General features: G+C 42.4%; 1 protein-coding gene across 2 annotated transcripts in view; it reads left to right on the forward strand.

Annotated features, from left to right (window-relative positions):
* Positions 1–16,032, forward strand: part of LOC129726804 (SPEG neighbor protein-like) — a 224,920-nt gene that overhangs the window by 204,871 nt on the left and 4,017 nt on the right. For both annotated transcript variants that reach the window (XM_055683924.1, XM_055683923.1), the window contains one exon: positions 6,309–6,477. In XM_055683924.1, the coding sequence (XP_055539899.1) occupies positions 6,309–6,477 (169 nt within the window). The remainder of the gene's footprint in view (positions 1–6,308; positions 6,478–16,032) is intronic.

The raw sequence follows: 16,032 nt of genomic DNA on the forward strand, positions 1-16,032 counted from the left end.
CAGCCCACTGTAACCTGCCGTGTTTCATCAGCTTGACAATATCAGCGTATTTGTATACTTCGTACAGCTCGTGATTCATGCGTCTGCGCCACACCTCGTTCTCTAGTTTGCCTCCGAGTATTGATCGCAGGATTCTACGCTCGAGGACCCCAAACGCTCGTCGATCGGCCTCCTTCCACGTCCACGGCTCATGTCCGTAGAGCGCCACCGGGTGGATCAGAGTTCTATAGAGCGCAAATTTCGTACGGATCTGTAGGCTACGGTACCTAAGCAGGCTACGCAATCAGTAATAAGCCCTATTCGCCGCCGCAATCCGCCACTTCACCTCGCGGCTCACCTCGTTGTCACATGTCACGAGAGTACCAAGATAAACAAATTCGTCGACCACTTCGAAAGTATCCCCATCCGTCTCCACCGCAGCACCAACACCCGCAGAACTACCACGCTCTCTGCCAGCCACCATGTTCGTTTTTGCAGTGTTTATGGTGAGTCCAATTCTCGCAACTTCCCTTTTGAGAGCCGTAAAAGCCTTCTCAACTGCTTTACGGTTAACACCAAATATATCAATGTCGTCCGCAAAGCCCAGAAGCATGTGAGACTTAGTGATGATGGTGCCGCTCCTCTGCACACCTGCCCTTCGTATTGCACCTTCCAAAGCTATGTTGAACAGCAAGTTCAAGAGCCCGGCACCTTGCTTCAGACCATCCAACGTCACAAACGCGTCCGAAAATTCTCCCGCTGTCCTGACGCATGATGTGAAACCGTCAAGCGTCGCACGTAACAGTTTAATCAGTTTTGTTGTGAAATCATGTTCTAGCATTATTCGCCTCGTTGCGCTCGTTACGTTTCACTGTGTCGTACGCCACCTTAAAGTCTATGAACAGATGATGCGTCTGCAAGTTGTGTTCTCGAAATTTGTCGAGAACCTGTCTCAAGGTGAACATCTGGTCCGTTGCAGATCGCCCCACTCAAAAACCGCATTGGTATTCTCCAACAAAGACTTCCTGCAACGGCCTCAGTCGCTGGAACAGGATACGGGAGAGAATTTTGTAAGCAGAATTGAGGAGGGTTATGCCTCGATAATTACTACACACGAGTCTATGTCCCTTCTTGTAGATAGGGTATATGAGTCCTTCTAACCAGTCCGTAGGTAATTGTTCCTCAGACCATACCCTTAAGATAATCTGGTGAATCGCACTACACAGCCGCTTGCTCCCAACTTTGAAAAGTTCGGCCGGTAAGCCGTCCTTACCAGCGGCTCTGTGGTTCTTTAGCTCTTTGCAAGCATTCCCCCAATTTCTATCCTGTTCCCCTCGACGACTCTCCTACCTTCCTCACCGTTCAACACTACTTCAAAATGTTGCTTCCAACGCCTGGCCACCTGCGATTTATCGGTAATCAGGTTCCCCTCCCTGTCATTGTACATGGCAGGTATTGGCACAGTCCGGTTCCTGATTCCGTTGACCGTTTTATAGAAGCTCCTCGTGTCGTGCCTGGTGAAGCAATTCTCCGCCTCCGCGAGGACGCGATCGTAGTGCTCACGTTTCTTACGGCGGTGAAGCCACTTTTCGGCAGTTCTTGCCTCCCGGTATTTCTCCCGCATCTGACGCGTTACACGATAAGCTGCTACTAACGTGTTGGCGTAGGCTCGGTTCTTCTCCACCGTCAGCTCTAGGCACTCAGCATCGAACCACCCACTACGCGCGGTTCCCGTTGTCATGCCTATCACTTCTCGCGCTGTTTCGCTGACCGCATCATGGATGTCCACTGCTCGTTCAGGTCCACTCCAGTTGGTTCACCAATCCGTCTTTCAACTTTCCGAGTATACTCTGCAGCAACTCCTTCCGCTGATAACCTCTGGATGTCCAGATGTATCTTCCTCGCCTATCTCGATTCAAATACATTAAACAACCGGGCGCGAATCTTGCCTACCACGAGATAGTGATCCGAGTTGATGTTTGGCCTTCAAAAGGACCGCACATCTATGACGTCTGTAAAGTGCCGGCTGTCGATCGGCATGTGGTCAATCTAGGAGCAGGTCTCTCCATTGGGATGTTTCCAGGTGCGCTTCCGAATGTTCAGACGTGCAAAATGGGTACTAGAGATGGCCATTTCCCTGGCCGCGGCGAAGTTCACTAACCTTAAGCCGTTGTCGTTGGTGGTGAGTGAAGGCTTTCCCTACCAATAACGGGACGAAAGAACTCCTCTCGTCCGACTTGTGCCTTCGTATCTCCGATGACGATCTTTATATCGTGCTGTGGGCACTCTCCATACGTTTTCTCAAGGAGCTCATAGAACTCCTCCTTTACGTCATTGGTTTTATCGTTTGTCGGCGCGTACACGTTGATAAAGCTGTAATTGAAGAATCTGCCCTTGATCCTAAATACGCATAGACGGTAATTAATAGGCCTCCACCTAATAAAACGTTTCATTTGGTTTCCAAGTAGCACGAAACCGACGCCCCGTTTCGCTCTATCGCCGCCACTGTAGTAGATGTGATACTTGAAAGATGTGCCCGCGGTCGGATCAACCGCCCGGAATTCACGTTCTCCGGTTTTAGGCCAACGCACCTCTTATATGGCTGCTACCTCCACATTTGCCTTCCGTAGCTCTCTGGTCAAAATGCCCGCGCGTGCGGGTTCGAGCAGAGTCCTGAATCTTATACGTTTTCCAAGGAGTAAGGAGATTGTGCCAAACCCATTATTTGTCAGCCATACCATGGCGATCACAAGACCAATCATGAATAAGTTTCATCGAATACCTAACCAAGAAAGACTAGTCTTCTGACCCGGAAGAGATGGTCGACAAGTCAAGGGTTGGATGGCTTAATCTCACCCCCACTGGCACAATCTCACCCCGGCTGACGGTACTTCAAAAGTTTCGGCAGGACATTAGAAACGGTGACAGAGCTACTGACAAGACTAATACGGAAGTAGAGAAGGTTGGGCTACAGATTAATACGTCCAAAACGAAGTACATGTTGGCTGGCGGAACCGAGCACAACAGGGCTTGCTTTGGCAGTAATAGATGATCGATTGTGATGAGCTCGAAGTAGTCGACGAATTATTTTACTTTCGATAACTTCGAACATCGATACCGGCCGTAAGATCTGAAGACGTATTATCTACGGAAGTTGGGTCTACTATGAGCTTCACAAGTATCTGCGGGCGAACAGACTTAACTCAGACTTGTTTTTGATAAACAGAACTTTCAGAAAGTTACTGCTTTTAATAAAAAAAATGCTACACAGTTAGAAACAAATCCAAATTTTGCTTTTTTTTCGCGAGCAAAAAGGTATATAATCCCTTAATGATGTTACGCCAAATAGAGCAAAGTACGATTAGACGATCATTGTCGGCAAGATTAAAACAAATTGACCACGATCTTCAGGAGAGAGATAGGCCAGCAGGGGGACAGAAAAATGATGCAGCTGTTTCGACAAGAACAAGTTTTATGAGAAGGTGAACCAATCATGTAAAGGCTTCACACCGAGTCCAGGTTTGTGTTGGGACGTGGAAGGAAATTTGATCACAAGCGAGCCCAAGGTGGTCGACATGTGGAAGCAGGTCCTCGATCAGATTTTCAATAAGGGGGAAACGGAAAAGAAGCCAACCTTGGAGAGTCTAAAAACGATAACAGTGTACCAGTTTTCGATACCCTGGAGATCAAATACTAATGGAGCCACGGATAAGGACAGGTTGCCACTAAAACCTTATAAATATAGTAGACAGGCACTCACAACGATACTTCTCTTCCAGGATACCAATATAGACGGATACATCACGTCCTCGTGAACATTAAGGCAGCGTATGATTAAGTCGATAGAGACCAGTTATGGAGAATAACAACAATAATTTTACACGAAAACGAACAATAGCTGAGGGCTTGAATTAGGCTTTGAAAAAACTATACCTCAGGCGTTCAAACGCGTCGTATGGAAGAACACCGTCTAAAAATCTTGATCACACGCAGGTTATTGATAAACTGGAACGTTGCTGATATTCAACTGAGAGAGAGTGCTCGTCACGGTCACAAGCCTAACTCTCACAAGGCAGTGTGTGTGTTGATCGAGGTGTGTTAGGAACTGGACGCAATAGTAGAAGGTGATACCATATTGGGCTTTGGGGAATGTATCTTCTCAGTAAAGTAGTTGGATAAAGCACCATGCCGGAAACATTGGACATGGTGTTTTTTGAGGTTCAAAAAAAGTTTCAAAACCTGATTCACATCCTCGGTTTTCGTTCGTATTTTCGCCTAAAATAACATACACTGCCTCTTTTTTAGAAACATAAATCGTAGTCGTAAAACAAAAAAATCAATTTTTTTTTTTTATTCTCGCTTATTTTCCGTCGGTCTATTTCCGCCACTGTTGTGGCCAATTACCGACGCCCAGGGAGGCGACTCCACACCCAGGTCCCTAACTCACGACCCGTTTATTAACGGACCGGCGCCAACGGCTTTACTTTCTCATGCGATGGAAGGCGTGATCCCAGAGATTTTTCGCCTCAGAAAATCTCCCGGTGTCGGCTAGGATTGAATCTAGACCAGTTGGGTTGGTTGTGAGTGGATCAAGCCACCTCACAACCATCGACACCTATGTCGGCGGTGGGATTCGAACCCAGGCGTCGAGCGTGGTTGGCGGAGACGTTACCAACTACACTAGGCCCCCGCTAAAAAAAAAAATCAATTAGTTCGTAAAGTAGTTGTCGTTATATTTTTACGTAGTAAATTAATAATCATTTATTTTATCACAATCGTTTCCTAGTTTTAAGGTTGATAAATTTTTGTCTAAGATTCAGCAAAAACTTATCAACTTAAAAACTGGGAAAATAGATAAACAAACAAGTTCATGAAACTCATGGAAAAGATTGATTGTATCTGCGATGTTAATTTAACAAAAGCAGTGAGAAGGATTAATCAAAACTAATGCTATAAAGCTTAATCAAACTGCCGGAATACATCACTGCTCAACGGAAGCAGTGTCATATCTAACGACTAGCACGTAGCTAAGCCATTGGGTTGGCAATGTTTGTAGTTATATTTCTGCAGCCCATTTAGCGACAATTCATATTTTTAATACTTTTAATGTGGAGGGTATTACATATTAACCCCATTGAGATGATAGATTGCGTAATTATCATGATTCATGAATAGCATCATGTGTAAATTAAGTACGTACAAGAAGTAGCTGTTAATATCGTAAGAACTTTGCTGCAAGTAATTATTTTTCTCACATCAGCTCTTCAGTGTTGCTTTCAAAGTAACGTTAAGCGGCATCTTTTCGGGTGAAAGCTTGTTTCGAAGCAATTTACAATTTTTGTTGTCGAATAAATTACCTACTCGAAAAACTCCTGTCATCGTTGTTACTGGAGAGTAAAAATAATTTTGTTTAATTTATATCAGTGCAGTTTCACAAGACGGCAACCCAGAAGCTGAGCAGATTAAATATAAAAAAAAAACTTTTCTCAACAACCCTTTGAAAAATTTTTTTCAAGAGCAGTACTGCATCAAGTATTTAATTTCCTGAAGCATAGAAAATAGTTTTTCTTGCGTAACGGTTCTAAGTTGGTCCACCCAGATCAGCAGCAGACTGCGCCAGAAGTACCAGGAATTGATGAAATAATTGCGGTTTGATCAAAGCGAGACGTTTCGCCCGGGGCCACGCTGTAGAAGTTTTTGATTGAAATGCGCCAGCCATGGATTTGACGTTACGTTAAACCGAACAGAGAGGTTAGAGGGATTTTCTTTTATATTGTCTTCAATACCAGTTCTTTATCGTACCTCATTCCGTACGAATGGGAAACAAATTCGGGAAAATAACATGAAATCTTATCGTGTGGTTATGTTATGGCTTCAACGCTCGGCGCTGATGGCCCGTTCCTTGATAATGCCATTGCAATATTCGCCGAATGGTTTCATAAAAACTAACCTCAATAATGGAAGAAAGCAATCGCCGAAACGGGGAACGGTTTTCCGTCACATTTGCAGCAGACCCGATGAGGCGAAAGCTATTCGCCTAATCCAAATCTAATTTCGAAACGTAAGCAGGATATGAACCTCGCATTTCTTGCCACTGGCTTCATTCGCGCCAATCAATAGAAAACTGGGTGTCGCTTTTCTCCCACACACACACACACATATATATCGTGCAGCATTATATTGAACAAAACATTTGTCAACTTTGGCGGAGCTTATTTTGCAGTATAGCGGTTCGTGTGTGTGTGTATTTATCAAATGTTTTCTCCGGTTTCCAATGGTATTGATATTAGCTTGACGATATTTTTTCCTGTTTCTTCTCCCGTTCGCAGGAAATCAACTACGATTCGGCACGTGGTGGAGTGTCGGTCATAACGGAGAAGGGCGACATCACGACCTCGTATCTGCTGATACAGCGCGCAAGGACCTCCGACTCGGGCAAATATACGTGCACACCCTCGACGGCCAATCCGATCACGGTGAACGTCCACGTGCTCAACGGTAAGTGGCTTCAGTACTAACAGCTTGTCGATTGTTGACTGACTGTGGATGATGGTCTGGAAGGGGTTCGTGTTTTGATCCCAGATGATGTTTTGTATTTGTTTTTATTTTTTTTGCGAAATAGAAAGCTAGAAATAAAAACAGCCGACCACATTCGTATGAAATATATGTTTGTATATTTTGTCAACTGCACGGGATGCTATTGCGCTGGCTTATCTCCGGTTTTTATCAAAAGTTGGTTTTAGATCACGATGATGGTAAACGAAATTTGAAGCTCTAGCAACGACCATCCGGCTAATGAATCCATTCCGTTTCGCCTGAATAAATACAAACATGAATAAATTGATGTTGTGGCGTTTACATTGGAACCAGAAAGTTGTCAGTTTTACTCACTCTGTGGTTACATTGTTTCGCTTTACCAAGAATGTTTGGTCGCCAGTTCAGAGTACGACCGAATAATTCAGTTGATATATTTTATACTGCGTTTAATTTTCAAACAAAATTTCGGTCGTCGTATTCGATACACACCAAAGTTGGTAAAAATTCAGCAAGCTCGGGAAGCCTCGGGTGTCAAAAATTACCATCAAATAACAATATAATGTTAACGCATACCGTGAAGACAGGAAATTTTCAAATTATTCAAATTACTGTAACACAGCAGATACTGCGAATGAACAAGTTTTTTATTCGAGTCATTAAGCGTTTTCTTTCCCGTTGACCGATGGTGCTACTTTCCATGTAACGTTCGGGGACCTGGAACCACAGGAGAGAAAGAAAAAGTCGAAATAATTTTGAGATCTTGCTCTTGCTCTTGCTCTTATCAGCCGAAACACGAGCACATTTGCTGTCCGGAACGAAAAAAACAGCATCTGTAATGCTACCCCAGAAAGAAGACCAACTTCCCGCCCATTACAACATCCGGAGCGGGCCACACTGCCGTTGTCGAAAAGTTCGGTACCCATTAATCCGAGACGCTCCGCACAGTGATCTCGCAAGCTGCTGACATGATTTTTTTTAACTTCGAACAACTTTTCATTACGCTTTCTTCATTTTGAAATTTTGATTACACTCTCGAGCAAGGTTTACTAATCGTTTATATGAGTGAATTTCAGTCATAAGTAATTCAATGTCAATTCAGACTAAATGTAATTAATGCGATGTCAGTCTTTATATTCTGCATTGGTAGAAGCTAAAAATAAAATAATATTTCATAACTTAAGCAGAACAAATTCGTTCGCAAGTGTTGAATATCTCCAGCACAAACAAAAAGTCGACCTGTCAGGGTAAAAAAAAAACTTTAGAAAACTCTCCCGTCATTTTCAACGTACCTGACTAGGGTAGGGAAAATATTTTAAGCAGCGTTAGGAACCGCCTGTGCATAGACACGAAATAAAAATCAAACAGAAGCATATCAATCTGTTCTTTATCTTTTTCTCTGTCAGAAGTTGTTTTTAGATTGTAAAACTAAGTTAGCAAACTTCAACAATAATCAATTAAAGTTACCAATCGAGGGACACTATTCAAATCCCCCCGAACCTATTATATGCAGTTTCCATCTGTTTTGCAGGCGTTTTTTTCACCACTCGAAGTGGTTTCTGGATGGCTGCATTTCTTTGCGATTAACGGTATTTCTTATATTCGTAAAACAGCTAGACAATCAAAGTTTTCGTTTCCATCATTGAAATTGCCGATATTGATCAAGATTCAGGAGTTTGAGGCCTGTATTATTTGACTGATTAAAATAGGCGGCACTGCTTAAGTCGTTCCTTACCCTATTACTCTTTATAAATTACTGCAAATACACAATCTTGGATTCAAGTGAAACTTTGCATATGTAAACGCAAAGCAAAGCCCTTACATTCCGATTCGGAACATGACCTTCTGTTTATTATATGCAGACTCCGCAGCCAACTGTTAAGTGTACTGGACAATTGCGGGGCTAGCGCTACGATCCTACTGACAATAACAGTCCTTCTCGAGCCGAGACTCGAACCTACGACGACTGGCTTGTTAGGCCACCATCGTACCTCGAGACCAGCTGGAAGGGTCATTGCATGTATTTCGCTCAAAAAAAAAAAAAAAAAAAAAAAAAAACAGAGTAATTTCCCAGATGGGGCATTTTTGGAATCCATATAGCCGTGTACGGTTTTACAATAATTTGGCTGCCATCATTATCCACCGTACTGAAGAGATAATTTGAATTGGCGGTTCAGAATCGGAAGCCGTTGTAATCCCTGCGGTAGTGTCATCACGTAAACAGATTGGTCCAATCAATGGCATGCAAAATCTTAGATTGTGCAATTTGTGACATTAGACGTATACCTGCTGACTCGTACAGGTGTGAACGGTTTTCATGGACGATTCATTGTAACGATGAAGAGTTAAACAAATTTCTTTTTGATTTTGAATTAAAAGATGGTGATTTTTGGTTTCTGGAAACAACCTGTAATGGTCGAAAACCATTCGTTATGGATGATTTCGGATTTAACTCTAGACGCCATTTTGAAGTTCAAAAAAGTTCCAAAAAGTCAAAACAATGACTTCCGGTCACTGAAAAACAGTTTAAAATAACCGCAGCCCACTTATTACGAGTATTTCTGGAATTTCAGAGAATAATGCCTAGAAAGCAGAAATCAACTCTTGACGTCATTACATACCCAGAAACCATAATTAAACTCTAAACGCCATTTTTAAATCCAAGATAGTAGCTTCTGATTACTGGAAAACAGCATAAAATAACTACTTACTAATATTAGGTATTTCCGAAAACAGAATGATGTCCAGAGTTCGAGAACTGATTCCAGAAGTCATTGTTGAAGTTTAATATAGTGACTCCAGGTTTCTGGAAAATAGTCTACAATGGCCAAATACTACCCAATATGAGTATATCCGGAATCGGAATGATGCTCACCAACCTGATATCTACTCCAAACTCCATTTTGAAGTTCAAAATGGTGACTTCCGCATTCTTAAAAATAGTCTAGAATGACAGAATGGGACCTAGCATGAATATTTCCAGGCAGCCCTCATCGTGACGTAGCCCTACCATACTATTCCATGGACTGAGGCCGTTGCAGGAAGCCTCTGTTGGAGAATACCAGTGCGGTTTCTCGAGCAGGACGAAACAAATTCTCGAGAAGTTTCTAAAACACAATTTGCAGACACATCATCTGTATATAGATTTCAAGGTGGTGTACGATTCACTGAAATGCAACGAGCTGTGACAGATTAGGCTTGAACATAGCTGATTGAGTTGATACGTGCGATTCTTGATGGTTTCAAATTAGGCCTCAGGACAGCGGAGGAAATCGTAGATCCGTTTGTGACGTTGGGTGGTCTGTAGCAGGGAAGCTATACGAAGGACAAATGTGCAAAGGAGCGGCACCACCATCACAAAGTGTCACATGTTTCTAGGCTTTGCGGACGACATCGATATCATTGGTTACTCCTTCACGACTCACAAAAGGGAAGCTGCATGAATTGGACTCACTGTAAATAATACCTGGCAGAGAGCGGGATAGTCTTACAGGCGCACCCTGGGGCCAAATCGAAAAACGGACGGAAATTTTTTTTTCTCAAGACCTATGTTCAGCATATCTTTTACTAAGTTACTTCGTTTACTGTTGTCCTTCTTATGCTTTTATGGAATTAGTTAAAATTTTCACCATATAGAGGGCACCACACCTAACTTTTGATTGTGAGTTATTAGACAAGTGGTTTCCTCCGCAAAGTTGTGTAGAATTTTATTACAAAACTTTTTGCTGAATACCGCGAATCTCTTAGAATTGAGATTCTAGAGATGCAGAGCCTTTTATAAAAAAACTTCTTAAAAACAGTACATTAGCAGTATATTACCAGAAAATTTTCATCTTGATTTACCACGTTATTCTAAATTTCAAACAGCCATGTTTTAAGCTACTACTTCTACTTTCCTGGTGAAACACCCCTCAGGATTTCACCTGCGTCACAATGTTACGCCAACGTCCTCGGTTCATAGCAGATTGTCTCCAGTTTCTTAAGAGTCCTATACTTCCAACATCTTGCTCCACTTGGTCAAACCACCTAGCTCGTTGTGCACCTCTACGTGTTGCACCGGCCGGGTACGAGACGAACACCATTTTTGCGGGATTGTTGTCCGGCATTCTTACAACATGTTCCGCCCATTGTACCCTTTATAGCTTTCGCGATTTTCTGGATACTGGGTTCGCCGTAGAGTTGCACCAGCTCGTGGTTCATCCTTCGCCTCCATACGCCATTCTCACATACTCCGCCGAAGATATTCGTTCGAAAAACGGCCAGTGCTTGCAAGTCCTCCTCGAGCATTGTCCCTGTCTCGTGCCCGTAGAGGACTACTGATCTTACAAGTGTCTTGTACTTGGTGCACTTGGTACGGGGGCGCAGTTTACTCGACCTCAACGTCTAGTGGAGTCCGTAGTAGGCACGACTTCCAGCTACAATACGTCTGCGAATTTCTCTGCTGCAGTTGTTTTTTGACGTTTCCAAAGATCCGCGGTATACAAATTCCTCAACCACCTCGAACTCGTCTCCGTCAATTATACGCTACTGCTTATGCGAGCCCTATCGCGCTCAGTTCCTCCTGCTAGAAGATACTTAGTCTTTGACGTATTCACTTTCAATCCAACATTTTTTGCTTCACGTTTCAGTTTGGTGTACTCTTCAGCATGTTGTATGTTGTACTAGTCCTGTGTTCCCCACACATACAACATACAATAAATGAGGGACATATTTTCGATTTTGAGAGCACAAGAATCTTAGACGAAATAACCAAAACTGACACGAGGCTCATTTCGGAAACATTTCATATAAAAATTAAAGGTGAAGAAAATACCTTCAACCTACAACGTGACTCGATAAAATTCCGATCTGCTTACAACGGGTTGTTCGAAACACTAAAAACAATACGATCTGACAGCAATCGATAGTAAAATAGAAAGAAAAAAAAAACAGATAGATTGAAGTTGAAACGCCGGTATAACCTAGATTGTGTAGCAAGTAAGTGTTTTTTTTTTTTTTTTTGTTAAATTTAAAACGAGATTTGTATTTAAGTGTATTTTAGAATCCGCTGAGGATGACCGAAAAATTGTAATAAAGTAGATCGAAACGTTCGGATATAATTGCTTTTTTTAATCTACTTTTCACCGAAAACTGTCGATTATCCAACATATATAAAATCAAGCGGTAATGATCTCAACGAAACAATTTGCACAGTCTGTTGTCGATTGGCCACCACCCAATCACGCGCTTCTGCATCACACCCATCACAATAAAAGCTGTGCCCAGCTCGTGTGTGTTGCCGCAACTCTGATTGATAATATACCCATCTTTGTACGTATGTACCGATACTCCCTTCCAGCATGCCTCCTGCAGCGCTACAATATCGACCTTGCGGACCCTCAATAAGTCGGAAAGAATGCGGGTACTTCCAAAAGAACTATGGGACTAGCAGTTCCATGATCCGAGTTTCTAATCGTTAGTCCGTTTTTGTTGCCTGGGTCTATGCCGATTGCTCCGGTCCGAATTTACATTGTTTGCTTCCTGTACTGATGATTTTTACGGCTGGCTTGTAAGGCCTGGACCAACCCCCAGTCTCGCCGGGGAACCATCGTGACAGCACTGTTAGGAGTCCCACGCTCAACTCACCATTTGAATCCCCCAGCTTGCTTGTGTTGTTGTAAAAATGAGACAAAGCTAACCTAACCGGCAAATCGAAACGTTTGCTGCTACCTAGCTGCTGCTGAGATATGTGGCCAACCCGCAAGTGAATTGTTTAAGCCGAAAGCAAATTCGGAAAGCCAGCTGATACTGCCTAAATTGGTATACTATTCTGTCGACCTATTTAGGTAAAGCCAGCGAGCGTCGAACCAAAGGACGTAATTTTTATTTCAACAAGGCTTGAACATTTTCGTTTGTACAAGAGTTTGCATAATCAAACAACATTTTTCTGCATTTGGGCGAATGCGTGTATAATTTTCCAAGCAACTGCTGCAAGAATGAAGGGAATCGGTTGAAAACAAACCGATTTACTTGTATTTAAAAAGGGACCCTTTTCGTTAGAAATTTACAATTTACAACTAAAGAACGGCTAAAGGAAAATGTCAAAAAACGGCTAAAGAAAAACGTCAAAAAAATCAAGGGAGTACAAATAAAAGAACTTACATAATTTTAAATCAATAATAGTTATTCTTGATTTGCTATGGTTTATTTTGATATGACACATTACATTTCGGAAAAAATCATGATGCATTGATCACTAATACAACTATTTCAATTTTACTACGAATGCATCTCTGTGTAGACGTAGAACAATTTTTAACAACATGTCACTATTGGACATTTGGGCTGCTGGAATATTCAATTGATATTAAAAAAATTTTATCTCGACTATTTTTGAGTGCAATAAATTTTTGCTGGAATGTCAATAATAACTCAAAATATTTGTTTTCACGACCAACAATGAAAGAAGTGGAATAATGATGTCAATACTTTTTCTTGAAGTTGAGCTGAAGTACTATAAACTCTTGCAGGTTCCATTTGTCCCAATCCACCCGTATTACAGTAGGTTTTCATATATTGAAAACACTAACTTTTTTGTGTTAAGAGATAGAAGAATGGATTTTTCAGCAAAGTTCTGGAACGTGCAAAAATATGAATATTTGCTGAACAAACAAAATTTCTATCATCATTGGGTACAGAGTTACAGAGTATTTTATATAAAAGTTACTTAAAAGCATGGGCGCAACTAAGGGGGGGGGGCTAGGGGGGTCTTCAGCCCCCTCTAGAAAGTGTTTAGCCCCCCCTAGAATTTTCCAGAGAATGATTGTATTCAATATAAATACATTCCATACTACTTATCAGAGCAGCAAAATCAACACAAATTGAGATGTCGTCATTCATTGGCTAAGAACTAGTTCTGCACCCAGGATCGTTTCTCAAGCCTTGCTCTCTTACTCACCTTACCAGTCAGACAAGAGCTGTAGTCACTCGTGCTGTATCAAAAAGTTTTCGCCATTTTACTCGGTTTTGGGCTGTGTTTCACCAGTTCCTACGCCCCTTACTTTCTGTTGCCGGTAGGGTTTGCTGAAGAGAAGTGATTTCACAGGGTTGTCGTCCGGCATCCTTACGACGTGACCGGCCCACCGCAACCTATTGTCTCTCGCCAGGTGCGCAATGGGGTTCTCTCCAAGCAGCGCTTGTAGCTAATGGTTCATGCGCTGTCGCCGTTATCCGTCGTCCGTTTTTACTCCACCGTAGATAGTCCACAGCACCTTCCGTTCGAAAACACCAAGAGGACTTCCGTAGAGAACTACCGGTTATATTGGAGTTTTGTAGTTTTTTGTATTGAAGTAGTCATGTCCGATCAGCACTGTGATTGGTGCGTACGTATGTAATGTCTGTGAAGAACGGGCCGTCGATGAGAACGTGGTCAATTGTTTTGCTGTACGTTGGTCGAGGAAAGAAGGGACTTTGGACTGCCAGTCCGTGGGAAGCTGCGAAGTTGGTGCATAGCTGGCCATTGTCGTTCGTTACGGTGTACAGGCTGTGCGGGCCGATCACCGACTTATATAAGTTTTTCCTTCTGTTCATGTCTCCAATGACGATCTTGATGTCTCTACGCGAGCAGCTATCGTAAAGTTTCTCCAGCTGTGCGTAGAACGTTTCTTTTTCTGCATCAGGTCTTCCTTCGTGAGGGCAGTGCACATTGGGAATAGTGTAGTTGTAGAACCAGCCTTTTATTCTCAACAAACACAACCTGTCGCTGATTGCCTGCCACTTCATCACACGACTCTGCATCCTGCACAGCACTATAAAACCGCTACCAAGCTCATTGGTTGTGCCACCGCTGTGCCTTGCGGTCACAAATCCACCGTACCTTCTCTCCTTTCAGGTAAAGCTCCTGGGGCGCAACGATGTCGAAGTGGCGGGATTCTAGCCGATCAAGCGGAATCCAGTCGACATCCGGGGCGTTGAGCGATCTACTATTACATGTACCGAGCTTCTAATCGTCGTCCTTATTTCGTCGGCTGGGTCATTGCCTATTGTTCCGGTTCGTTTTGAATTCTTGATTCTTCGTAGTATGTTTATTTTAGTGTGCTGCCTTATCAGGGCTGCGATGCCTAATCTCGCAACGGGGCTGCCGCCATAGGTGTAGCTGGCGAGACACCGCATTTCATAGTTCAGCCGTTGGGTCCGGATCAGTCGCTGTTTGAGCCGCCCCTAGCCTGTGGGGTTCAGACAAGCTGCTCTCTAAGGAGAACAACTACCCCTTTCCTGTCAGCATATGACCAAGTTCCCACCGATTCACCGGTTTTCTCTTGGTTGCTCGTATCACAGTCGGTAACACGTGTAGGTAGGAATAGGGCATTATGCCTTGAGCCACACTGGGGTCTATTTTATTCCAGCTAGTACGGGTGTGCTGTTAAAAAGCACTGCCCAGCCATTTAACAAACCTGGCTCTCCTGTTGCTAGAAGAGGTTGGCGTTGACGCTGTGTTCAAGATATTCAGCACATCTTCGGAGATTCTATCCCGAAGTGATTTTTTCTGCTGTTACGACACTATTTCAAGCGTTATTAAATAAGCATATTAAAACTCCTTTTCCCGTTTTTTTTTTAAATTTCATACATGAAAACTAGAACCCTAGAAATTTTCCTTAGTTGCGCCCATGCTTAAAAGTTAGTTTTTTGTACTCAACTTTCGTTAGTTACATATTACAATAAAACGTTGTTCTAAAAACGCATTTGGGCATTCAAAACATACATTTTTGTTGGAGACCACACAGCTACAGGACTTTTTCTTACCAAGTTATATCATATTTTAGCTCATTTTATCAATAATTTTAAGAACGTTTATCGTAAAAAGGGACAAGTAGTAACATGATGTCAACTGCTTTTCTTAAAGTTTAGCTCGATTACCCAATACTGTTATAGGTAGCATTTGTCGCAATCCACCCAATCTTTATTCTATACGTTGTTAAAGATATCAAAAAAATAAGGTAACTAACTGTAACTCTGTACTCAATGTAGACAGGAATTTTGTTTGTTCAGCAAAGCTTCATATTTTGGCATGCTCTAAAACTTTACCGGATAAACTGTTCCTCTATCTATTAACAAAAAATGTTAGTTTTTTCAATATACGAAAACCTACTGTAACATATGTTTGCCGTACTCTAATATGGGTGGATTAGGACAAATATAACCTACAAGAGTTTATAGTATTACAGCTCAACTTTAAGAAAAAGTATTGACAACATGATTCCACTTGCTTTTTTTTAACCTATACACTCTTGAAGTGCAAATTGTGAATTGGATAACAAAAATTGAAGCCGTGCAACGGAAGTTCGTACGTTACGCCCTACGTTTCCTGCCATGGCAAAATCCGCAACTGCTACCGGAGTATTCGGATCGTTGCCGACTTTTAGGTATGGAAACATGCATAAAAGACGTTTTGATGCACAGGCTACCTTTGTATTCAAAATTCTGACTGGTGAGATTGATGTTCAAGCAACTTCTCCGTAGTCAACAAGCATAAACTTTCTA

This window comes from Wyeomyia smithii, chromosome 3 (assembly GCF_029784165.1).
Source record: "Wyeomyia smithii strain HCP4-BCI-WySm-NY-G18 chromosome 3, ASM2978416v1, whole genome shotgun sequence".
Taxonomy (NCBI): Eukaryota; Metazoa; Arthropoda; class Insecta; order Diptera; family Culicidae; genus Wyeomyia; species Wyeomyia smithii.